The sequence below is a fragment of the Balaenoptera ricei genome, chromosome 20, assembly GCF_028023285.1.
Source record: "Balaenoptera ricei isolate mBalRic1 chromosome 20, mBalRic1.hap2, whole genome shotgun sequence".
NCBI classification, from domain to species: domain Eukaryota; kingdom Metazoa; phylum Chordata; class Mammalia; order Artiodactyla; family Balaenopteridae; genus Balaenoptera; species Balaenoptera ricei.
Window position 1 is genome coordinate 58,606,915 of NC_082658.1, and position 26,095 is coordinate 58,633,009.

The 26,095-nt window shown below is 41.3% G+C and overlaps 1 protein-coding gene across 1 annotated transcript in view; it reads left to right on the forward strand.

Moving 5' to 3' along the window:
- The window catches only part of DNAH9 (dynein axonemal heavy chain 9), a 301,984-nt gene that overhangs the window by 191,735 nt on the left and 84,154 nt on the right, over positions 1-26,095 (forward strand). The window contains exons 46-49 of the mRNA XM_059908564.1: positions 7,902-8,044; positions 8,418-8,579; positions 8,764-8,997; positions 18,257-18,517. Coding sequence (XP_059764547.1) covers positions 7,902-8,044; positions 8,418-8,579; positions 8,764-8,997; positions 18,257-18,517 — 800 coding nt within the window. The remainder of the gene's footprint in view (positions 1-7,901; positions 8,045-8,417; positions 8,580-8,763; positions 8,998-18,256; positions 18,518-26,095) is intronic.

The window sequence follows — 26,095 nt, forward strand, 5'->3', positions numbered from 1 at the left end:
CTCCTCCAATCCAACGAATTGTCCTTTTCTTAAATACTGTCTTTTTAACATCCCACCACCTTCTACAACAGTATTTCACCTACAGCACTGCCTCACCTTTTGTTATTTTACCAAATAATGAGAGACAGGTCCAACTGTCCTCCCACCTTGAAGCTGCGCCCTAAAGTCTAATTTCTAAAACAATCAAAAAAGGTAAAATTGTGCTTCCAAAGACTTATAGCTTTGGAGGTGCCAGGCGTGTTGCCAGCCTCACCCTGTATCTCATTTGGCTCCAATCCAGCCAGGTCACCTTCTCCTATAATAATGTCTGAGACACAAACGACGTTACACTTTTACCAATTGAAATTTTATTCCTCAATTAAGTATTTTTAATTTTTCATTTAGAAAACAACTTGTTTCAAGTTCAAAGGAATTTCTGAAGCCCTGCCCAGTGAAAACTTAATGCAGTTAGTGTGCTCCAAAGTCATGGAATTTCAAACTCACATTTTTAATGCTTCTATACAAAAACAGGATTTACACACACATGTTAAAATGGAGCTACAATTAAAAGTAATACTTTTCTAATCTTCATCCCTTTAATCTTAAACCATTTTGACAGGGAGAATTGAGCATATCTGAGTTCTAATTCTCCCTGTCAGATAACTTCTGGCTAGAAATTAACTGACTGCCAGTGCAGGCCGAGCTACACAGATTCCTCAGAGTCTCCTCATCCACTTAGTTTTTCATGGGGTTGTGCCATCACTGCATTCTTGGATAGCACAGTAGAGACTAGGAAACTATACATTGGGCTACCTTGTCATTAGCTCATCCCTCTCTAGTTATCTACAAAACCTATTAGGTTGAAGATAAGGTACAGTGAGCGAATTCCACTGATTCAACACTCCCCCAAAACACCTTCCTCAGTGACTTCATGATCTCATGCCATAGGCTATCTGCTTTCCTCCCACACTTCTTTAGCTCATTGTTTCATCCCTTGGTTTCCTGACACCATTTCCAGAATCAAACTGTATTGGTAATTCAGCACATAAATCCCACCTCTGACACCACCCAAACATTTCAGAACCCATCATGATGCCACTTGCATCTCAGATTGGTTGCAGACTGACAGTAAGAAATCCTCCACTCAAAGTTAAAAAATTAAATCAAGTTTCTGATTCAATTAGCAAAAGCCACATAATTGTATAAGAAGCAGGGTGGCCACCTAAATCAGAGTGAATGAAGCCTATCTTTCAGTCACTTTCTTTGGCTACCAGAGTCCTTAATGGGGCTCATGAAGCTTCTGGTGAAACTATGCATGAAATGTTGGCCCTTGCTGAGTCTGAAAAGTTCAATTCCTGCTATGTCCTTGTTGCCCTGTATAATAATTCCTGAAGAATGTACACTGGCCATCAAAAGCAGGTATTTAAAAAACTCTCACAACATTTGTTCTCTCTTGGTCCTCCTTCAACCAAACTCAGCATCAGCACGGGCCCATCCTAATCTAAAGGGAGAAAATAGAATCCTTTCCTGGTTTTTTGGTACAGCACACCTGCCTCCAGGTTTCCAGCATTCCAGAAAGCCCATTTTACTGCAGTCCCAGCTAAGAAGACCTAGTCTGCTCCAGGTGTGGTGTCTTTTCCTCTCCTTACTCTGCCAGATTTCATACTTCATTTTACTTTGGGATCTTATGTTGGGATTTCCTTTTTGCTTTTCAAAAGGCTTAAGTGTTCACTCCAAAATTAACATTTCTCTTCCCTGGCTCAGACTAGATCACTTTGCATCTATTTGTACCTTCAGAACCATTTATTAAGCTTGCATGTTCCAATCAGTAGCCTCTATGTGGTCTACTGGAAGAGCTGATAACCAGTTGAGTCCCCTCTCTTGTAAAGCCATATGCCTCTCCATCTCTGAAACAGACTGTCCTTATTACATCTGGGCCAAATCTCCTCTTGGAATGTAAAACATGAAAAGATCCTCTCATCTTCCAGGTGCTTTAGGATTAGATGCAGGATTGACATGTTAGTGATCTGTACACATCACATGAGAATGTGGAGTCTGGAAATATTTGTAGCAGTCTTGGCATTGGATTGTTCTCCTCCCATGAGCATCTAGAACTGGATTTCCTGATAGGCCATCTATGCTTTACACAAGTTATATTCTGGCCCAGTTTCCCTGAAAGGAAAAAAGACAAAGTGGCAAAAGAGAAGTGGCAAAGATGGCAAAGATGACAAAAGAGAAGCCATCAAGCATGCATCAGATCTCCTAAGCATACTTTGTGGTCTCAGGGGATCTGTTTACCAGATGCGTCCCCAAACCATAAACCATGGAAATTTAAACCAGCACCTGGTTGCTTCCAGCTGCCACACAGAAATGCCCAGAGCATAATGCAAAAAGATGCTTGAGTAACAGCTTTTCTTTTCTTCATGTGGTACTAAATTCTCATACAAGTTACTTGAGACTATGTCTCTGCGCATTCTCCTACATTACTAACCTCTCCCTCACCACCTACGTCCAAGAGATAATCAGTTGCCACCAATTTTACCCCCTATTTCTGAATCCGTTCTTCTCTGTCATGACTACCACTGATCTTTTCATCTTTTGCTTCAACAAATGCAGACACTTCCTTTTTTTTTATTTTATTGAAGTATAGTTGATTTAAAATGTGTGTTAATTACTGCTATACAGCAAAGTGATCCAGTTATATATATTCTTTTCCATTATGGTTTATCATAGGATATTGAATATAGTTCTCTGTGCTATAGAGTAGGACCTTCTTGTTTATCCATTCTACATATAAAAGCTTACATTGCAGACACTTCTTAACTCACCTCCCTACCTCTCAGGGAGGCCCACCCCCATCCATTCTCCTCCCTGCTTCCAAAAAGGTCTATCAAACTATAATTCCTTCATCAGTTCCTAACTGAATGCACGATAAGCTGTTTTATACAGAAAAAACAAAACAAAAAACAAAAAACCAGCTGCCTTTGACCTGCTTCCTTCCTTTCTTACTAGCTTACCTCCCCATTATGATCTAGTAATTCCCACCTCCTTGAAATAACACACTGTACTGCCTCCTGACATCCTTACTGACTCACACTGTTCCTTTTGAACCTCATGCCCTTCTCCTTCTTTATCTGGATTAACTTCTACCCATAGTACAAGACTTATCTTGGATGTTATCTCTCTGGGAAATCTTCACTAATCCACTGTCACCACGAGGAATGAGAAACATCCCTCTGTGTTTCTCTAACATTCAGTGGTTGCACACACCACCATTGTACTGAAATGACATTGTAAACTTATGAAAGGCAGAGACTGTGTTGTCTGTTGTTGGTTCATTTTTTGTTATGAAATAATCCAGAGATACAAAAGGTAAGGATTAAATACCTACTGCCCAGCTTAGGAAATAAAACAACACTGATATAATTATAACCCTCTGTAAAGACTGTTATTTTCACCATTTACATTGTCAGCACTGAACGCATCTCCTGGCCCATAATTAGCATTCAAGAGGTATTCGTTGAACCAAGGTGTGTCATATCATGAGAATGATGTGTCATCTTACATATTAGATATTACTGTTGAACACGTGCTTTGAGAAAGTTTCCAGCCATGCAGAGAGAGGGCCAGGGGTCCTGAGATAGTCACCACACTCCCTGTTTTTTCTCCCTTGAGACCAGGGTAATGTTGCTGAAAAATGTTATTCCTGGGTGGGGTCAAAGCCCTTAAGCCATTGTGATGCTAACTGGTTCACGGAGAATAACCCTCAGCTTTGCCTTTTTTATTACCAAGCTCCAACTAACCAAACCATCTTAAATTATCTCAAAGCAGTGTGGCCTCTGAGAGCCCCAGACCACACAGAGAAGGTGATGATGAGTCTGACTTGCAAAATATCAGGACATGTTAAGGACCGCAGGAAGCCATTCTGCACTAGGCAGCAGAAATAGGGCTTCCCAACTTTAGGTCACGAGAGGAAACTCTTCAAATATTTAAGTAGCCTCTGCCTCTGTTCACATCACAAAATCCCCTCTGGCAGTTCAGTCTCCTGCTTTCAGCATGACTACCTACATCGCACAATAAGTGACAGGAATGTTGTCAGGAGAAACTGGAGGAACAAACCTGCAAATGCAAACTTTGCTCCCAATTCAGAGGTGCTCAATTCCATCTGGTGATCTTCTTCTTAAGGGATCTTGGGAATTGTGTGTGTGACAAATACCCCTGTCTTAAGAACATGGAAAAAGGCTCTAAAAGGCCTGGGTGTTTTCAATATCTTGGCACTTAAAGGTATCATATAAACTAGGGCGAGCACACTTTTTCTATAAAGGGTCAGAAAGTAAATATTTTCAGCTTTGCAGACCATACAGCCTCTGTCACAACTACTCAGCTCTGTCATTGTATTGGACAAATAGCCATAGACAGTATCTAAATGAATGAGTGTAGCTGTGACCAGTAAAACTTTATTTATGAACAACAAAATTTGAATGTCATGTAATTTTCATGTGTCATTAAATAGTATTATTTTAATTTTTTCAACCATTAAAAATTGTAAAAACCATGCTTAGCTTGCAGGCAGAGACAGAGGGCCAGATTTAGCCTATAGATCATACTTTGACTCCTCAAAGGACATAAATCCTACATATTTCAAAAAATAGAAAGGTGAAGAATGCAGACTCTATTATTACAAATATTCTAAGACCAAAGGGAATTCAGGTTCTCACTGGAGGACTCTAACGTACTTATAGATAAGAAAACGAAGATTATCAGAGGGGCAAAGGAGGAAGGAATTCAGACCACTGCAGGCAGTCAGCCCCAGAAGTATGAGTATGGCTCACATCAATTCCATTTGAGTATTTCTCTTTTTAAAACTTCCCTGAACTCCTTAACTCCCAACACATGCTAAATATCATTTCATTTTTCTAGCTGTTTTCTCTGACCCCCTGTTTTTATCAAATAAGGCTGAAATGGATTCTTCCACTAGTAAGACCTTGATTTTGACAAGTTTATAGCACCGGGTATTTTGTATGCATGCTATGAAATATCTTAATGAATGGAAATTAAATCAAGTTTGTCCAATTAAGGGAAGAAAGTAAATGATCATTTTCATGATAATTCATTTTTTCATTTTTCCCATTTAAACAATTAAGTTTAATTAGTATAAAACTCTAACCCAACTCTTGGCTGGATTAGTGTTGTCAGACTATGAAGACCAGAAATCTGTTGGAAAGTTGAGTTTCCTCCAGATACAGTAGTTCAAGGAAGTGCAGCAGCTTCAGTGGTGAAAAGAATCACAATTCCCATCACTCAGATTAGTTAGAGGCCATTTGCCACACCACCCACCTTGGAGGACCTCACCAAGTCCACAAGGAAACAGTACAGGTAGTGGCTCCAGTGGCTTCTTCCAGCTCTAACATTTCTACGATGCTAACGTTTCTTTGTTGGTTATGGAGGAAGGAAGAAGCACGCGGGTGTGCGGAGCTTCAAAGGGGAGCTTGTATATGACTTCAGGCCCACGTGGCTTCAACACCTACCTAAAGCCTTGTCCTGGAAATAGGAAAGAGCTTTTCTGATAGCCACAGAATATCCTGGAGTGAACCACATTCATCTTTACCTCCTATCCAGTGTTTCCAAGATTTAACTGTACCAGTGCTTCCTTCATTCTTACATCCCTTAAGCTCATTTCTCTCCTTGAGAAAACTTAATGCCATTCACTATTGGCCTCACAACTACCTTTATAGCTCCCAGTCTGTCTGCATTTCTTTGCAGTTTTCTTCATTCTTTCTTTCCAAGGCCAACTCTTCCATGTGAGCTAGGGGCCCACCAGCTGGTTCTTAATTCAGAATTTTGCTTTATTCTATCCCCTCTTTCAATTTCTGACTCTCCCTCACAGTTTTCACATTCTCACCACCCACATTTACTTTTTCCTTTATGTTTTTCTATATTTCTTTACAAAACATGTTGGGATACAGAAAGCAATAAAACAAACACCCATGCAATTATGAACAATGTTGCAAAACAGAAACATCTGATGTGTGCAAGCAGAGTTGCTTTGCAACAGGTGCCCAAAACATAGATTATTAAATTGTCTGGTATGTGCATTTCAAGTTTACTAAAAAGTGCCAATTGCCCTCCCGAGTAGTTGTACAGATTTATTCTCTGCTTGAGTACCTGTTTCCTCCTAACCTCACCAACATTTGGTTTATCTGACATACCAGTTTTTGCCAAAGGATATAAAATGGAATCTCATTTTTGTCCTTTCCCTTCTTACTTGTGACATTGGAGCATCTTTTCAAGTGTTTATTGGCTATTCACCTTATGTTAGTTGCCTTTTTATATAGTTTGCCCTTTTGCTCTTCGATTCTTTTTCTTATGGATTTGTAAGAGTCCTTTGTATATTCTGGATACTAACGCTTTGTTCATCATGTAGGTCATAAATGTCTTTTTTGAAGTGTGTATCTGAATTTTGTCATGCTGATTTCATTTAAATGTTGCAAAACTTAGTCTTTTTATGTTTTGTGCTTTTTGTGCTCTATTTCAGAAATTGTGTCCTATCCAACACCATAAAAATAATCTTTTGTATTTTATCTATAAAATATTACTGTTTCATATTCATGTCTTTAATCCACCTGGAATGTATTTTTGCATGGAATTCTAATTTTATTTTTTGATATTAGTACTGAATTATCCTAACATCACTTATTGATTTGTTCATCATTTTTTAGCATACTGATTTTGAATATGAATTTCCTGTTTACATCTGGGTCCGTTTCTAGGTGTTTCACTCACTGTTCTATTTACTTACCCAAGTACCAATTTCACATTGTTTTAACTAACATAGCTTTATAAGGAGACTTGATTTCTGAAAGAACAAATCCCTTCTTCCCGTTCTTCACAAGTATCATTGCCATTCTTTACCCTTTGCTCTTCCATATAAATTTTAGAATATGATTGTCAGGATTGATAATGAAACCCATTTGATTTTTTGGGGAGAAACTGCATCTTTGTGATACTGGTAATACTGAGTCGTCCACGCATGAGCAGAGTATTTCTCTCCATTTATTTTGGGTTTTATTTATGCCCTTCAGTAATATGTTATAGTTTTTACATCAAGATCGTGCACATCTTTTTATATATTTATTACTGCCTGTCTTATAGTTTTTGCTGGTATTCTAAATACCTTTTGCTGGTATTCTAAACAACTGGTTATTCTAAATAACTTTTTTACTGCTATTCTAAATAAAGTAACTCTTTTTTTTTTTTTTTTGCTGAAGTACAAAAGAGCCATTTTATTTCCAATATTGATTTTGTATCCAGCAAGCTTGTTGTTTAACACACTTACGAGTTCTGATTGTTTATGTGTATATTCTCTTAGATTTCCTATCTAGAAAATTAGATTTTGATGATAATAGTTTTATTATTTCCTTAACTATCCATATAAGTTTCATTGCTTTTCCTTGAATTGTTAGCCTAGGACATCTGTATAATGTTGAATAGAAAACATGAATAGCAGTCATGCTTGTCTTGTTCTTAATTCAAAAGAGAATATTTTAGTATTTCACCGGTAAACAGATATGATGTTTGCTTTGGGTCTGCGACAGATACCTATGATCTGGTTAAAAGAAATCTCAAACTAAATTTTCAGAAATTTTGTGCAACTGTTTTGATGGTCATATCATTTTACTTCTTTAATTCATTAATGTAGTGAATTATTCTCATAGATTTTTCTAATATTTAACCATCCTTGCGTTTCCAAGATAAACTCTAATTGGTCATCATATATTTATTTTTATATATTTAGTTGAGATTTTTAAAGATTTTTTTCCATTATATACTGCCTCATTAATGCACTAGTTTATCTAACTTTCAGAACTTTGCCAATCTGGTAAAAAATAATAATTAAGTATCTGTGCTCCGATTCTTCCCAGGAGAGATCCCAGATCTCTACTCTGATGATGAGGTTGAAAACATCATAAGCAATGTGAGGAACGAAGTCAAGAGCCAAGGTCTTGTTGACAACAGAGAGAACTGCTGGAAGTTCTTTATAGAGCGGGTCCGACGACAACTGAAGGTACAAGGATTCGCTGCCCGGGGTAGACAGGACCAGAGATGGTCCATGGGAGCCTCTATTGATATTTTGGACACAATAAGCTGTACTTATTGATTGCCGTGGGAGTGGGTGGTGAGGGTGCAAGGCCCTTCTCAGCCTGAGCACCTGGGCAAGGATGCCCTTCTCACGTGCTTCAAGGGCAGGGGCCTCCCTCTTGCCTCCTGAAGTCCCAGCATTTCTAACCCCTTGGCTGGCCCCTAGCATTTACAGATCTTTGTCTCTGTTGATGTGCCTCCCAGTTTCCTGGGAAACAGAGGGTCCAAGGCCGTGTCTGTCTCCCTGTAAGCACATCTCGGATACCTTCTCGGTTCTCCCCACCCTTCTGCCTTCTCAGGTGACTCTCTGTTTCTCCCCGGTGGGGACCAAGCTGAGAGTCCGCAGCAGGAAGTTCCCCGCCATCGTGAACTGCACAGCCATCGACTGGTTCCATGAGTGGCCGCAGCAAGCCCTGGAGTCCGTCAGCTTCCGCTTCCTGCAGAACACGGAAGACATTGAGGTGAGAGGGCAAAGGAGACACCCCTCAAGCTCCTCTCCACCTCTGGGTACAAGGAACCCCACATCTGGCAACTCCAGGTTGTTGGAGCACAGCTTTCCATGTGGTGAAGCAACAAGCTGGGTGGGCAGTCACCTGCCGTCTTCATGGCCAGATGACCTCTTTATTTCCTGCCCTTTGATTCTAGCCCACAGTCAAGCCATCGATTAGCAAGTTCATGGCTTTTGTCCACACAAGTGTCAGCCACACCTCCCAGTCCTATCTGAGCAATGAGCAGCGCTACAACTACACAACCCCCAAATCATTCCTGGAGTTCATCAGACTCTACCAGAGCCTGCTGTGCAGGAACGGAAGGGAGCTCAAGTGCAAGATGGAGCGGCTGGAGAATGGGCTGCTGAAGCTCCGCAGCACCTCCGCCCAGGTGAGCGACGTCCTTCCGGTCCTCCTGCCTTCGGGGGGCTCGGAGGCAGTGGGGGCAGCCCCTTTCCAGAGGACTGGAGGACCACAGTCACGGTCTGCAGACCACACACTGTTCTCCAGAGAACAGTGCCGGTGATACCCAGAAAGCTTTATCGGAGGTCCAGGTTCTTGTTGGACTCATCCAAAAGAGTTTGGGCGAGGAACACAAAACACAAAGGAAAAAACACACACACACACTGAGGAGCAAAGAGAGCAAAGAAGCAGTTTATTCAGTGCGGAAGTGAAAGCTACACACTCAAGAGTTCGGGCATCCTCACAGTGAGGGGCCCGCCACTGGGTTTTTTGATCCTCCTTTTATCCTATTTTTAGCCCTTTGAATGGGTGGGGTCTTTTTGATTAGGGATGGAATATTCATTGGGGGAGGGTTGAGGTGCGGCCTGGATGGCACCAGGTTGCATCAACTCCCGGTCCTGCCCATTCGTCTCCTGAAGCCACAATACATGCACTCTAAGAGCTGTTTTCCCTTAAATTCTACCTTACTTATCAAGCGCCACACGTGGAAGGTCGTACAGAGTCATCAGCAACCTGTGCATTTTTATTGCACATGCTCTGCGGTTTTCATGGCCAGAGTTTCTTGTTCAGATGCTACAGTTTCTGTTTTAGATGCCATTCCTCCATGCATCATGGCCTCATTAAAAAGCAAAACAAGGAGGTGACATCGCCCTCTGCCTAAGGCCCGGCCCTGTCTTTCCTGCCTCACTGGAAGCCCAGCCGAGTTCTCCAGTGGAAGTTCACATCCCCAGCTGCAGTTTGGCGCTTCCTCTCATTGATACAGGAATCCCCTGAATCTCCTCTTCTCTCTTTCTCTTTATCACCTCTTCCTTTTCCTCTACTTTCTTTTCCTCTCCAACCCATAGTCCTTTCATCATCAAAACCCAAAGAGATGAATGGCTGGGAGAAATGGTTGCAGGGTTATACCAATTTTCTTTTGTTTCTTGTGTCTTACAATGTAATCTGTCAAAGAGCCATTGAAATCTAATTTCTTAAACAAATCCTGTCTCATATCATGCATTCCCTCAAATGTTCCTAAGTGGTTGGCCATCAGAAGAAGGCCCCTGTTGTCCTGTCCTTGTTTTGTTTTCCTGCTTACTCTTCCAAATGGAACGAATCTATTTCAGTTAATTTACTATCCTTCCCTTGAGAGCTGGGGACAACTCTAGCGCCTTCTCTGCCCTGCTCATGCCCATCAAATATTGCTGGTCCCTCAATGGCCCCTTTTTGCGCTCTGCTTACCAGCCGCAGAGCCGGCCTCTCATTAAGGCAATGAAATTTCATGCATTTGCACAATTAAACTAAAATTGTAATCAATTTAATTCTTGGGCATCACATGTTCCTCTAGATTTCTAAGCCTTTCATTTACTGTCACTTTCTCAGAGCTCTGCCTTTGGAATAGCTCTATTGAACTTCCTCCTTCTGACTTGCCCTTTCTCCCTACTTCAGTTTCTTGATTCATAGATGTAATGTATCTAAAGGATTTCAGTTCATTTAGTGGGATGCAATGAGCCCTTGCAATCTATACACATAGAATTTCTTCTGCTCGGGAAATTTTTCTTCTATTATCAGCTTTTGCTCATCTGGTCGGGCCTCTCCTCCAGGAGCAACGATGAGCTAGATGGGTTCCTTGTGCTCCATATCTATTATCTGCTCCCTCATTGCTTTCCATCCCTTTGGCCTTTTCCTCTACATTCTAGGAGAGCTTTTCAAGTTTATCCTCAACGATACTAATCTAATCCTGGGCAATATTGCTTCTGCTTCTTATGCTTCCAGTGAAGACTCTAATTACACTATTACATTTTCGATATCCCCACAGACCTTCCTCATCTCATCCTTTTCCCTTTCCAACGTTGCTTTTTTATTTCAGCCTATTTTTCTGCAACTATATCACAGAAACCATTCTACCGATGATGCCAAATAGCTTTTTTGATGTCTTTTCTAGATCCAGTAATGGGTCATTTTCAGAGCTTCATTGGTCATCACAGTGTTCTAGATGCTATTCTTTTCTTTGTCCTGTATTTATAGAAAGACTTTTTTTTCCTTTGTTTACCTCCCAGCATGGTGAGATCTGTTCAAACTCGTTTGTCAACAAATCGTATGTGACAGTTATCTGTGATGCTACTCTCTTTCCATTAGTGTCATGACCAAACCCCCTTCTTCGAGCTACAGTTCAGAGCAGGATGAGGTACACAGATCCCAGTCCAGGCCCTAGCAGCTTACCTGGTGCATACCTTTGTCGGAGAAAGGTAGCATCTTCTTGCCCCAATCCGTTTCTTGTTCTCTCAATCTCTGAACGTCTAGAAAACAGCAAAAGATAGAATCCCAGAATGCAGTACTACCAGATTTTTTTTTTAACCATCTCTCAGGTCTTCCTCTTCTTGTCTCCCCCAACATACAGTGCCCCCAGAACATTCTGTATCCCCACCAGCCCCTGTTCTACCTCCTACCCATTTATCCTCTGGGAATTGCTGGTCAGTCTGTGCAAAGGACAATTGCTGGGGAGCAAACAATGGGAAAGGTGCTCTGACACTCACAGAGCAGTGCCCAGTATTCTGTCTTGTACAGACCCTGGGTCTTTGAGCAGACAATGAAGAGAGTCTGTTTTCCTGTTTTAGGCAATCTCTGTTTAACAAGGGGAAGCCTGGTTATACCGTGAGGTGAACTTCTATAAGTTTTCCAAGTATCTCTCAGAGGTACTCTTCTTGCTGTGTCCCCCATTTTAGACACTTCTTACCCAGATTATTTCGATAAACTGAACTCTCAAGTGTCTCCCCCATCCCAAGCCTGCTTCACCCACATCCTCTCGCACCACCCATCAGCCAAAATCGTTGAGGTCACCCTTGACTCTGCTCATGCCTCCCTTTCTCTCACCACCTACAGCTGGTCCATCAGAAAATCACTGTTGGCTCTGCCTGCAAACATGCCCAGAATGCCACCGCACCTCCTACACTGCTACTACCCTGATCTGAGCCACTGACATCTTTTACTTGGGTAGCTACGATACCATTTAACTAGTTTGTCTGCTTCCACTTTTGCCCCCTGAATAGTCTGTCATCAACTGAGCAGCCAGAGTGAAGTGATCAATTTAAAGCATAGGTATGTTACTTTTTTGCTCAAAACCCTGAGATGACCCCTATTTCCCTCACACCACTCCTGATCCCCTTATTCTGCTCTACTTTATCTTTTCCCCATAGGATTTGCCCCTCTCTAACAAATTATATAATTTACTTATTCATTATATTTATGTTTTGCTGTCTATCTCCATCTGTTGGATTCAAGCTCTATAAGAACAGGGATCCTTGTCTGTTTTGTTTGCTGATGTATCCCAAGTGCCTAAAACAGTGCCTGGACAGAGCAGGCACTCAATAAATATTTGTTGAATGAATGAATGAATTAATTAATTAATAACATTCTACTTAGTCTCCCTGACTATATTCTGACAGCACTCTAGACCAGCACTATCCAATAGAAACACCCTGCAAGACATAGATGCAAGTTTAAATTTTCTAGTAGCTGCATCAAAAAAAGTAAAAATGAAGTGAATTTTATTTTAATTATATATTTTAATAGTATATAATTTTATCACATATTTTAGTAACATTTTATTTAACCCAGTATATCCAAAATATTATCATTTTAACATGTAATCAATGTAAAAAAAGTTGTTAATAAAATATTTTCCCTTTTTTTCTACAAGGCTTCAAAAACTCATTTGTATGATTATACTTACAGCGCATCTCAATTGGAACAAGCCACGTTTTAAGTGCTTGCAGTCTGGAATGCTGCCAGAATACAGTAAGGGAGACTAAGTAGAATGCTACATTTTAAGCCACGTTTTAAGTGCTCATTAACCACACATGGCTGGCGGCTGCCAAGCTAGACAGCACATCTTCAGACCAACCTCTCTCCTGCTCTTAGCGTGATCTTTGTTCAAACCACAAGTCTGAGTATTCTCTTCAGTAGGCCTTAATGATCTAGACATTGCAGTTCAGATTCTCTGAACTTTTCTGGAACTTTTTAAATTGCATATAGCTCCACTCTCCTCTTCCTCTTTTCTACCACCCTGAAGTCCAGCACTACTATTTGAAGTTCCCCCCAAACTCCACAGCTTGTTCACATCTCTGTGTCTTTATATATGCCCCCACCTTGTCAACTTGTCACTGTCAGGATCTAAAAAAATTTGATAGCTCCCTGCCCAGAAGCCCTCTCTAAGCTCTGAGCAGTATACATTCCCTTCTCTATTTTCTCTGTGTTCCTTGAATTATTCATCCTTTTTTTAAAAAATTGAAGTATGGTTGATTTACAATGTCATGAATTAATCCTTGAATTATGTTTCTTCTCTTGCATATATCATGCCATACTGTTATCAGTTCTTCAAGGGCAGAAATCAGGATTCAGTTGCACATAGAATGTGTTCTATAAATGGGTAGATGGGTAGATGATAGATGGATAGGCAAATAAACAAATGAACAGGTTCTAAAATCACCTACAAGTTCAGAGCGTGGGTAGAGAATGGTTCTTTTGCAATTCTGTCACCTGGTGTATATTCCAAACTTATTGATGGTTATATAATGATGATTCTTCTTGTAAAAATGGTATCTGGGGTGCTTAACTCTGATATAAACCCTTCATCTGGAATTATTCCTTTGGTAGAAAAGGACTGAAGTACAGCGCCATAAATCTTGGTATAAGGGTAATGACTTGAATTATATTCTACGGTATCCTTCTACCCAATTATGACAGCTTTTGGTGTACATAATCTGGTAGGAGTAGGCTAAATGGATCTCACAGCTCAGGCTCAGACAGACCCTGAATTTATTTAGCAATAATAGTAGTATTGGAAGTAGTAATAATGACAATAATTAACAATCGTATGGTAATCTAAAATTTAATGAACTTTAGACTTATAATTTCATGCTTTGATTCAGCTGGTCAGAATATATCTTTATTTTTCCATAACTGAGATTAACTTAGCTCTGGGTCCATCTTTTTTCCTTTAAGAGTAGAAATCTCTTAATTTTGCATTTCAGGTTGACTTGGTCACTTCAGGTTAAAAAGTCAGTCTTTGGAGGGCAGTCAGTTCTCTCTCGTGACACAGTCAGAGCCCCCCACTGTGACTGGGGTCTCCCGTCCTCTCTCACTGGTGACGTCGCTTCTGTGTCTAACTCCAGTGTGTTCATGAGGAAGAGGGGCTGTTGGCCGGAAGAAACGTTTGTAGATGGTGGCCCGTAGGCCACTACCAGTTCCCTGCATATAGGATTTAATCCACAAATCTGTCTATCTGGGAACTTTTAAGTTCAGTTTATCTTGGGATTTAAAATAATCTCAGGCCACCTGAAGTTGACAGTTAATTTATGATGATGTATTTCTCAAGACCCTTTGGTTGCAAGTGAAAAAAAAAAAGAACTAACTCAAATTCACCCTACAAGAAAAAAAAAAAAAAAGAAAAGATGGAAAGTACAGAAGGGGAAGGAAGGAGAAGAGGAGAGAAAATTTTGAGATTACATTAGATATTTATCAGGGCCCTTTCAATGGCAACTAACCAAAATCCTACTAATGCTGGTTTGGACAAGACAACAAAACAAAATTTTAAAAAGTGGATTGGGACTTCCCTGGCAGTCCAGTGGTTAGGACTTCACCTTCCAATGCAGGGGGTGCAGGTTTGATCCCTGGTTGGGGAGCTAAGATCTCGCATGCCTCACAGCCAAAAAACCAAAAAAAGCATGAAACAGAAGCAATATTGTAATAAATTCAATAAAGACTTTAAAGATGGTCCACATCAAAAAAAAATCTTTTAAAAAGTAAATTAGGCCTTCCCTTGTGGCGCAGTGGTTGAGAATCTGCCTGCCGACGCAGGGGACACGGGTTCGAGCCCTGGTCTGGGAAGATCCCACATGCCACGGAGCAGCTGGGTCCATGAGCCACAACTACTGAGCCTGCGCGTCTGGAGCCTGTGCTCCGCAACAAGAGAGGCCGCGACAGTGAGAGGCCCGCGCACCGCGATGAAGAGTGGCCCCTGCTCGCCGCAACTAGAGAAAGCCCTCGCACAGAAACGAAGACCTGACACAGCCAAAAATAAATAAATAAATAAAATTTTTTAAAAAAAGTAAATTAAATTAAAAAAATAAAAAACAAAAAAAAAATGGATTGATTCATATAACTGAAAAGTGAGGGATAGAGTTTACTTTGGACAAGACTGGTGCTGCATATTCACTAGATGTCTCTGTTCAAGCGGGCAACCCCCATGGCTCTGAAACCTCAGATTAGTATTCTGTCTGCTTTGCTTCTTTACCAGTATTTTCAGCCAAGTTCCTTGGCTCTGATTGGCCTCTTTGGGTCATTGGTTTGCCCATAGTTGAACCAGTCTCTGTAACTTGGATACTCTCATTGGCCAAGCCAGGATCCATGACAACCACCAAAGTCAGCTTCACCCAAAATACAAAGACTTGCGAAGGAAAGGTCTCCAAAGGAAAATCAAGCTATGTTACCAAAACATAGGTTTTTTAAAAAATTATTATTAGGCAGGCAAACCTAACAGATATCTACTATAGATGGAAAACATCTATATCTAAGAGGAAAGCCTGCTTGAAGTCCAAATTCATATCAGAAAGTGTTGGGTGACTATATGGATTCTGAGTCAAGAAGGAAGGTATCTCTAGGCTTCCAATCCTCAGTGGGGTGTTTTGGGCTACTGATTATCCTGGATTCCTTCTCCTTCTTCTGGAGCTCTGCGGGGATGTCCTGAGAAGCTTGGCCTCTCTCCGTAACATCATGTGCCTGGACCTCAAAGAAGACAGGGTCTCCCACCACCATCCTGTCCTCACTGGACTCAGTCAGCATCCCCCCACCTGGCACATATGGTCAATATTCATGGGGTCGGCAAGACTGAGAGAGAGGGTCTCATCAGTATTGGTGACACTTTCCCTCTTAATCCTCCTATCCAGGTGTGGGAGTGTCTAAATAAGAAGAGACCCAGAATATGGCTTGAATGCTTTGAATAAGGGAAAAAAGGAAGACAAAAAATTTAAGTAACCTATTTCACTTTCCTGTTCTACTACATAAGAGCCATAAAGTGACCCTGAGTTGTGCTTTCTCTGTAACTTTGTGGGGAGCAGCCTACTTCTGACTGGTGGAACCCTCATGTCACTCCACGTGACAGCTTAAGAGCTATAAAGCTCCCATCCACAATGCCGGTAATTATTTACCGCGAGCCTGAGGTCATAAGCCAAATCTGCAATCCATAAAACAACAATAGCAACAACAACAACAACAAACCCACTTCAATTTTCTCAAATCTCCCAAGACTTAAAAAGGAACAAAAAGTTACTGGTGTGTTTGCTGACTCGAGTGATTATGTGGTTCAATCATTTTGATTTACAATTGCATCTTTGTCCTTGTAGAAATAACTCTCTGCAGCTGGACAACGGGAGGTGGAAATGGATTAACCTTCCGATGCGGGAACATAAGACGAGTTCTAGGGAGCAGGCCTTCATCTGAGGTTAATGCAAAGTCTCCAGTTTCTATGGATACACAAAATTAAAGAGCATTCTTTTTTTCTTTTGCCTTCATTTTCTTTTCTTTCGATCTGCCATGAAAAGGGATTATCAGCAGCGTCTAAGCCTCCGTTTTATTTTTGTATCATAAAGCACTGGGATCTGTTTGACGCGTTCCACGAGCTCTGAAGTAATCTTTGGTTGTTGCGTGAAATAGACTTCAGGAAAATGAGGGACGAGAGGTCATGCTGGAATGTAAAGTTTATGGGCCATATTGCAAATACAATTGGCTTTTTTACTTTCCAGAAATAGATGTCTTCTCCTTGCACATGAAAAAGCCATGACTTAGGCCAATGATTCTCAAACCTAGACGGGCATCAGATTCACCCAGAGGGCCTGTTAAAGCACAGATCGCAGGGCCCCACTGCCAGAGTTTCTGGTTCAGTAGGTCCAGGGTGGGCCTGAGAATTTGCATTTCTAACAAGTTCCCAGGTGACACTGATGCTGCTGGTCCAAGGACCACATTCTGAGAACCATCACAGTCTGCTGCACACATAGAAAACCGTTCATCCCTCCCCAGCTGATCAGAGAAAGAGAAGGTTTCCTGAGAGCCGGCCCCCGTCACTTCATTACTGCCTCCGAATGCGCATGAATATGGGGGCTGGGCAGGGGGCCCCGCTGGTCGGGACCATCGGAACCCCTGCTGTCCCATTTCAACCTGGTCATCTGTTTCTTGAAAGGATTGTGGAAATAGATGAAGACAAACCAAATGAGAACACTCAGAGGCTCTTTGTTCAGAGCCTGCTCTAGCAAGGGCGTCAGCCACCATCGTTCGCACTTTGGCAGAGACACAAAGGCAGGCAGAGGAGCGGGAAAGCTTGATAGTGGGAAGAAGGGAGCGTTCCTGGATGAAGGCTGTTGGCCCTTGGAAGCTGGAGGAGGGCTGACTGGAAGCAGGGCACCCTGTGTGATTTGTTAGGGGTGTGTGTTTGAATTTCTCTCATTGGTCCTACGTTGGAAGCAGGGACAAAATTAAGAAAGTTGTCAGTTATTAATCAAGTCCTGGCCGTCTGGGGCTGATTGTTACAGAGGTTGTTGTCTGTCTTTCTGGACTGTTGCTCAGACAGTAATCTGACTTCCTACAAGTATGACTTATAGCAGGCTGGCTTCCTGAGCTGGTTATTGTAGATAACGGGCTGGTTTCCTGGGCTGGTTACTGTGAGTTCTGGTTCAGAGTTCTACTTTTATGGTCCAGTCACTGTCTGTTCATATATTCCATCTTTCAGGATGCACAGTGGACACTCACTTTTTTTTATAGTTTGCTAAATCCTTGGTGTGTTCCACATTGGCCAATTTCAATTAAAGAATGCCTGGTTTTTATTAAGGGCCTACTATGTGCAAAGTGTTATGTTAGGCATGTGAGGTTTTATAAGATATAGGCACCAATGTCAGTGAGAAGCAGCCTATGTCATTTGGGCATCAAGGAGAAAGAAAGGTCAGGGCATGTGTTGCTTAGAATCTTCCACCACATTTACTGCAGAGGGGAGAGGCAGAGGGAGGCCAGGGTTCCTTTTCTTTCCCAGGTCAGGGAGCTTGGTCCCAGCTGAGATCTCAGCTTTGCACCTTTGCCTCAGGAGTCGGCATTCTTCTCTACTCTGCAGGGTCAGACCCCCACAGTCATGTCCGAATAAACCTGCTGCTTCTCTGCTGCAGGTGGACGATCTGAAAGCCAAGCTGGCTGCCCAGGAAGTGGAACTGAAACAGAAGAATGAAGATGCAGACAAGCTGATTCAGGCGGTGGGCGCAGAGACAGACAAGGTGAGCAGAGAGAAAGCCGTTGCAGACGAGGAGGAGGAGAAGGTGGCCCTCATCACGCTAGAGGTGACGCAGAAGCAGAAGGACTGTGCGGGAGACCTGGCCAAGGCAGAGCCGGCGCTCACGGCCGCCCAGGCAGCCCTCAACACCCTCAACAAGGTAGGAGGGACGTCTGCGTGCTTGCTCATCCCTTGGGGCAGGAGCAGGCCCTCCTCTGACCCAGAGGCAACCTGGTTCCCTCCTGTTCCAGAGAGACACAAAGGCAGAGTCAGGAGGGCTTGGCTCGGACCAGCTGTCACATTCATTAAGCAAATAAACATTTATTTAAGCTGACTGTATGTCAGGATCCACGAGCTACCAATGAAATCCAAGAGACGTGGGTGTGAGAATCAGTCAGGACAGGAGAGGCCAACTGGTCCAGCCTCCTCGCTTCACTGATGAGAAAGCCAGGGCCCAGAGAACTGACTTGCCCAGGCTCACAAACCTCAGTGTTAGAGCCAGGCTTGAGCTCACATCTTCAAAATCCAAGCCCAGAGATCTTCCAGCTATGCAGCCCATGGTCATTTTACCCGTTATGTACTATAGGACACATGAGCCTTTTAGGACCCTATGAAAATATTTAAGATATGAGACTAAAAAGATGTTGTCTCCAAAATATGAGAAAAAAAACTCTACAAAATCAAACTTAGCAAGTATTCAGGTGTCAACAACATGCAATTGTGTGTCAACTAAATTCAACTCATATACATGACCTTTTGGTGGAACAACCATGACTCTTGAGATGTATTCATAGGCAGTTTTATTCTGGTTCCCTTTAAATGTGTTCTAGGTGTTGGGAGGAGCATGTGGTTACTACTTCTTCCTCTTATAGTTTTCACAATTAACCTTCTTTCCTATTTGGATGACCATGGCTGCAGGGGTAAGGGAGGCAGGTGGAAAAGGGGGCAGACAGACTCATGTCACCAGGAGTTGGCATCAGAGAGGGACTGAAAAGCTGACGGTTTATCGGGATGCTCACATCAGCTCTTTGGAGACCCTCCCCCAGTCACAGGGATCTTTCCCTGCAGGTTGCTTTCTCCTCCTTCTCCTGAGAGTCTAGCTATTCACTTGCCCGTCACGTGGGTGACTTGGTCAAGGTCTAAGACAGCCTAAGCGAGGTGTGCCGTGCCAGCAGGTCACCTCTGCTCCACGGGAGACACCTGAGCCTGCTTTCTCCAGACAGGCTCTGAGAGCACTGGCCACCCGTGCAGTGAATTACCCTAGTTCCACTGTCAGGGGACTAGCCTGGTATTCTCACCCTGTAGATTTCTGGGGTGTAAGTTAGGTCCCAGTCCACTGTGTGACTCAAGTTGTGCGGGAAGCGTTTAAGCTCTCTGCGTGGTCTCCTTAAAGCCCCCTTCTCTCTAGACTCGATGTGAAGTGCAAATGCCCCCCATCCTCTCTTAAAGGCAAAGTGGGTGGGACTCAGCAGCAGTTCTCACTAAACATTCTCTCTTAATCTTCGATCTCCTGACTCCTTTATACCCTCAATGCAAGTGAAAGGTTTAAGAGTCAAAACACTGTGGTCTGTTGAAACCTTCTTTTATTAGTTCTGTGTAGCCAACTCACACCGCACTTTGGAAGGAAGCATCTCTTGACTTAGGGCCTCAGAAAATCTGAGACTGAACTGGGGACCTTGTAAAATCCTGTGACGTATACTTATGTATAAAATGTATTTAATGTGAGATTAAATACTAAATGCATCTTAGTATTTTTTTTATGATGTGGGGTGAAAAGTCCCTAAAAGGAAGGACCTAGAAAGGCCTTAAGTGGGCCTCTACCCTAGAGAACACAAGATTCCTCCAGGAAAGTTTTGGGTATCGTCAGGTGGACGGGGAATCGGAGGTGTAGCCCAATTATGCTACCGCTTCTCAGCCTGAACCTTTTAATACAGCCGGGTCTGGGTCTCCCTGACCCCCCAGTAGCAGCATCTCAACTGCCAGGCCTTTGATTAGACATCACTTCACTGCCGCAACCTAGGATTCCCTCTCCTTTCATCTCACTCTGTCTAAATACGACCCATATTTCAAAATCAAACTTACATTCGAGATCAGTCTCTCCCTTTTCTGACTTCCAGAGCACAAAAGAGAGACCACTTTATTTATTCACCCTCTTGTAAGTGCTCATTGATCATTTCTTGCCAAGAAGACTGATGTCTTTCATAAGATCTTTTGACACAGGGATTATATTTTCGAAGATGAGCTGAGTCCAAGTCCTGGCTGAACTATTCACTGCATGTGGCTCTAGGAATGATTTTTTCTTCTCTAAGCGTCCGTTTCCTCACCTGTAAAATGGAGGTAATAGTAATATAGTCCCCATCAGGTTGTTATAAGGATTCAATGTGGTAAGGTATGAAAAGTAGCTAACAGATGGCAGCCATTCAGTAAACATTTGTTGTGGTTGATGATGTCATTATAACAGTGTTACCTCGTCTGTTTCCACAACGCTGTAAACAGCAAAAGCCCATAAATACTCCTGGTTAATTTGTTGGCTGATTAGTTAGTTGATCATTGTTGGTAGAAATAATCACATAGAGATGTAACTCATGGAAGTAATGGGATAGAATTCTGAAAATAGCACTGGATTTGAAGTCTAGATATCTCTGCCACAAAAGGAGTGAAACTCATTTTTAATGAGTGCCTACTATGTACCAGGCAACATGATAGGTGCTTTCTTCTAACTGGCTGTGGAGCCTGGCACTAGTCACTGAACTTCTTTTTTTTTTTTTTTTTTTTTTTTAAACATCTTTATTGAAGTATAATTGCCTTACAATAGTGTGTTAGCTTCTGCTTTATAACAAAGTGAATCAGTTATACATATACAATATGTTCCCATTTCTCTTCCCTCTTGCATCTCCCTCCCTCCCACCCTCCCCATCCCACCCCTCTAGATGGTCACAAAACACTGAGCTGATCTCCCTGTGCTATGCGGCTGCTTCCCACTAGCTATCTATTTTACATTTGGTAGTGTATATATGTCCATGACACTCTCTTACCCTGTCACACCTCACCCCACCCCCTCCCCATATCCTCAAGTCCATTCTCTAGTAGGTCTGTGTCTTTATTCCCGTCTTGCCACTAGGTTCTTCATGGCCTTTTTTTTTTTTTTTCCTTAGATTCCGTATATATGTGTTAGCATACTGTATTTGTTTTTCTCTTTCTGACTTACTTCACTCTGTATGACAGACTCTAACTCCATCCACCTCATTACAAATACCTCCATTTCATTTCTTTTTATGGCTGAGTAATATTCCATTGTATATATGTGCCACATCTTCTTTAGTCACTGAACTTCTTAATCCCTCACTTTCTTTTTTCTGTTACAAAGAAAGGGGCAAATAGGAATTAATGGGCTCTTTATCTCACACTCCCATCCAATCTATTAGCAAGTTCTATCCATTCTACTTTCAGAATATATCTAGAATTCAAATGCTTTATATCATCTCTACTGCTGTCACCCTGGTCCAAGCCACCATCGTTTCTTCATTGGACTATTGCAATATCCTCTCACTTGGCCTCCCTGTTTACAGCCTTGCTCCAGTGCTGTCTTTGCCCATTGCAGCTGTCTGAGTGACCTTTTTAAGACAACAGTTTGACCACATCATCCCTCTGTTCGGAATCTTCCATTGGCTTCCCATCATATTCAAGATTAATTGACATAGGTGTATGGGTTTATTTCTGGGCTCTCTATTCTGTTCTGTTGATCCATATGTCTGTTTTTGTGCCAATACTATGCTGTTTTGATTACTATAGCTTTGTAGTATTGTCTGAAGTCTGGGAGGGTTATGCCTCCTGCTTTGTTCTTTTTCTTCGGGAAGAGAATTGCTTGGGCAATTCTGGGTCTTTTATGGTTCCATATAAATTTTAGGATCCATCATATTCAGAATAAAATCTGAAGTTGTCACCATGGCCTGCAAGGCCCTACATGATTTTGCCTGGTTCATCTCTTCTACTATACGGTCTACACCCCAGTCATTTCTCTCCCAGTTGTCACTCCAGTCACCCACACTGACCTCCTCACTGTATCTGAAACACTTCCAGCACAACATCAGCCCAGGGCCTTTGAACGAGAAATTGCTCCTGTGTGGAATGTCTTCTCCCAAGTATCTCCATGGTTACCTCCTCTTTCGGATATTTGCCTAAAAGTTTACCTTATAAGGAAACAAACAATGAAAGTATTTATTAATTTCAGAAAAAAATTAAAGGTATACAAACAAGAAAATATAACCCAAGGTAACCAATGTTTATAATCGTAGTCATGTACATACTGAATTTGAACTAAAATTTTGATGTGACCATATTGGGGGGAGGATCTTAGGAGAGAAAAGAGGACAATAAAAATAGTCACTCTACAATAGGAAGTCTCTCAAGAGCATCTAAAATGAAGTACATAGCAGCATCAGTGTATCCATTATCAATAAGGCATGAAATCTAAAAGGAGTGATGGAAGAATTTGTAAGTGGTGGCTTCTGGAGAGCTGGAGTTGGGGGGGGAGTGGGCATGTGTTTTGTTCTCAGCCTAGTAGCTCTGAACTGTGTATGGACTCCATTAATAGAAATAAAAGTTTAAAATTTTCAGTGGCTGGAGAGCACAGAAAAGGGCATAGCTAACCACCTGGCCAGGTAGAAACTAGGGAAGAGAAACCCCATGACACAAGGGCCACAAGGATGAGTGTTTCACTAGATGGACCAGGAGGTAGAAAAGCCCATCCCAGAAAGGAACAATGTTTGTAAGACACAGGTGCATGAAAGGGTGTGGTGTGTCTGAGCCGAAGGTGCACAGGCGACATGCAGATGAGTCTCTAAAGGTGGCTCGAGTGTGATCAATAACAGCCCATGGCATCACTAAGAAGTTTAACTGTGGACCAGTGTTTACAATCTGCAGGATACAACTGATTCATGGGTCTCAGACAGCAATTTTTAATGTGAGGTGTAATTGACATATAACATTATAGGAGTTTCAAGTGTACAACGTATCGATTCGATACATACAAATGTGTTGCAGAAGGATCAGCACAGTAAGCCTGGTCAGCATCCGTCACCACGCATGGTTACAATGTTTTCCATGTTTTTTTGTTTTTAAGATTTACTCTCTTAGCAGCTTTCAAATGCACAATACAGTGTTATTAACTGTACACACTGTACCTTACATCCCTAGGATTCTTTATCTTACAGCAGGAAGTTTGTACCTTTTGAACTGCCTTCACCCGCTTCTCCCAGCTGCCCCCACCCCCGCCCCGCCTAGTGAAGCAGAATGGATCAGACTGTACTGCATGTGACAGGGGAGGTATTGCTTCATGTACCCAAGGACCCCTCAAGTAGCCTCAAATTTTTCTGCGTTCACAGCACTCTGGTATTTAAGGACCACATCCCTATTTTCTCATCATTTTCAAAGTTAACAATAAATCTTTAGTTAATACATAAATCAGAGCATGGTAGTAAGTCTCTGTACATTTTAAGCCTCTGCTTTGGCAGTTTTATTTCACTTTTATAGCTAAACTGAAATAAATCCAGTATAACTTTTCCTGCCTTAGTTGAAGAATGGTTTTGCTTACAATTTCATGGCCTTTTTTTTTCTCCTTACAGAATTACTTGGAATTTTCTCTTTATTTCCTATGGATTTTTTATAGTAAACTTATTTTTTATTATACAAATAACATATAATGGCATTTTTGGTGTTATGAATAATTCAAATAGTATAGAATATATAGGGTAAAATATAAAGTCACCCTTCTTTCCACTCCAGCCCCAGTCCTCTCCCAAACGAAAACTCCTGGAAGAATTTGAGCTGTATCTAGTCCAGCAATTTTTCTATGTATTTATATTTGTGCAAATGCACATATAAAATATGTCATATTTTAAATACAAATGGATAATGGAAACTTACTTTTCTTCGTGAAACAAGACTATTTCATGCCAGTACATACATTGAATCTTGTTGATTTAATGCTTTGTAGTATTCTAGGCTATAGTCGTACTCTATTTCATTTAGCCATGTATCTACTGTTGAGTGTTTAATTAGTTTCTCTCTTTTCTCCAATACAAATATCCTCGTGCATACGTCTTTACTGCATATGTGCAAATATTTCTCTGAGCCAAATTAGAAGTACAATTGTTTGGTAGAACAGCATGGCAGGCTGAATCATGCCTCCTCCACCCCTAAAGATACTCACGTCCTAACCTCTGGAACCTGTGAATTTTACTACGTATGGTGACAGTGACTCTGTAGGTATGATTAAGTCAAGGATCTTGCAGTGGGGAGATTACCCTGGGTTATCCAGGTGGGTCCTAAATGCCATCACAAGGGTCCATAGAAGAGGGAGACAAGAAGGTCGGAAGGAGAAGGTGGTGATATGGTGACAAGGGCAGGGGGTGGACACAGCTGATGTGCTGTGGGGCCTTGAGCCAAGCAATGTGGCCGACCTCCAGAAGTGGGAGCAGCAAGGAGCAGTCTCCCCTCCAGCCTCCAGAAGGGACCAGCCCTGCCAGCATCTTCAGCTTAGGACCCCTCACCTCCAGAACTGTAAGATAATAAATTCATGTTGTTTTAAGTCACCACGTTTGTGGTAATTTGTTACAGAAGCAATAGGAAACTCATATAAACAATATTCTCTTTTTTTATATAAATAATGCTCAATTTCTGTCCAAAATAGCTCTTCTCATTTACAGTTATAAACACTGCTTTCCCCACACCTTTGCCAATCTTAGATATTTTCAATTATCCTAATTTTTCTCAACAGGAGAGCAAAAAATTTTTCATTTAAAAAAAATGTAAATGGTTTGACTCTAATGAGACTGGGCAACTTTTCAAATATTTAGATTTCTTCCTTTGTCCATTATTTGTTCAGATTCTTTGTCCATTTTCTTATGAGATAATTTCCCTTTTCCTAATTGATTTACAGGGTTTTTAAAATAAATTCTTACTATATGTCTTGGTATATATGTTGTAAATACTTTCTCCCTATCATTTGACTTTTAACTTAATATTAACAAGTTATATAAAAAGTAGATTTTATAATTAAATGATTTTGAGAATTCTAGGGTTACAGAGTTTAACAGACTTCTTTCCTACAGGACTTTTTAAGCCCTTGATTATGTGATAAGTTTGATACTAAAAGTGATAGAGAGAGCACAAGAAAATAAAACAGATTAATCGAATTTATGAATAGTGATATAAGGCATCCATATGAAATGCTAGTAAATCAAATCCAGCAATTTATTCAAACAACAATATGCTACCAACTGATAAGTTTTCCTTATATAATACTACTCCTGTAAACATACCCAATCATAGGTCAAAGAAGAAAAGCTCTGTAGTCATTTTGAGAGATGTCAGAATGGTGCTCAACACACTTCAACATCCATTCCTATTAAAACTCTTCGTAAAGTAGGAAAAAAAGGATATTTGGATATTTTGCTAACACAAAGCAATCAATCTCAGTCCAGGAGCAAAACATCCTGTCTAATGGTAGAGCATTAGCGGAATTCCCGTTAACAGAAAAAGCACGATAATGACCCCCTTCGCTGCTATTATAAAACAGTTATCCTAAAATTTCTAGCCATGCAATAATAAATGAAAAATGGTAATCATGTAAATGTTGTGAAGTACCAGACAAATGTATTATTTTTCATAGATGTCATAAAAATGTAATAAAACAAATAAAAGAGAAGACTTAAGGGCCCATTACAAAATTTAATAG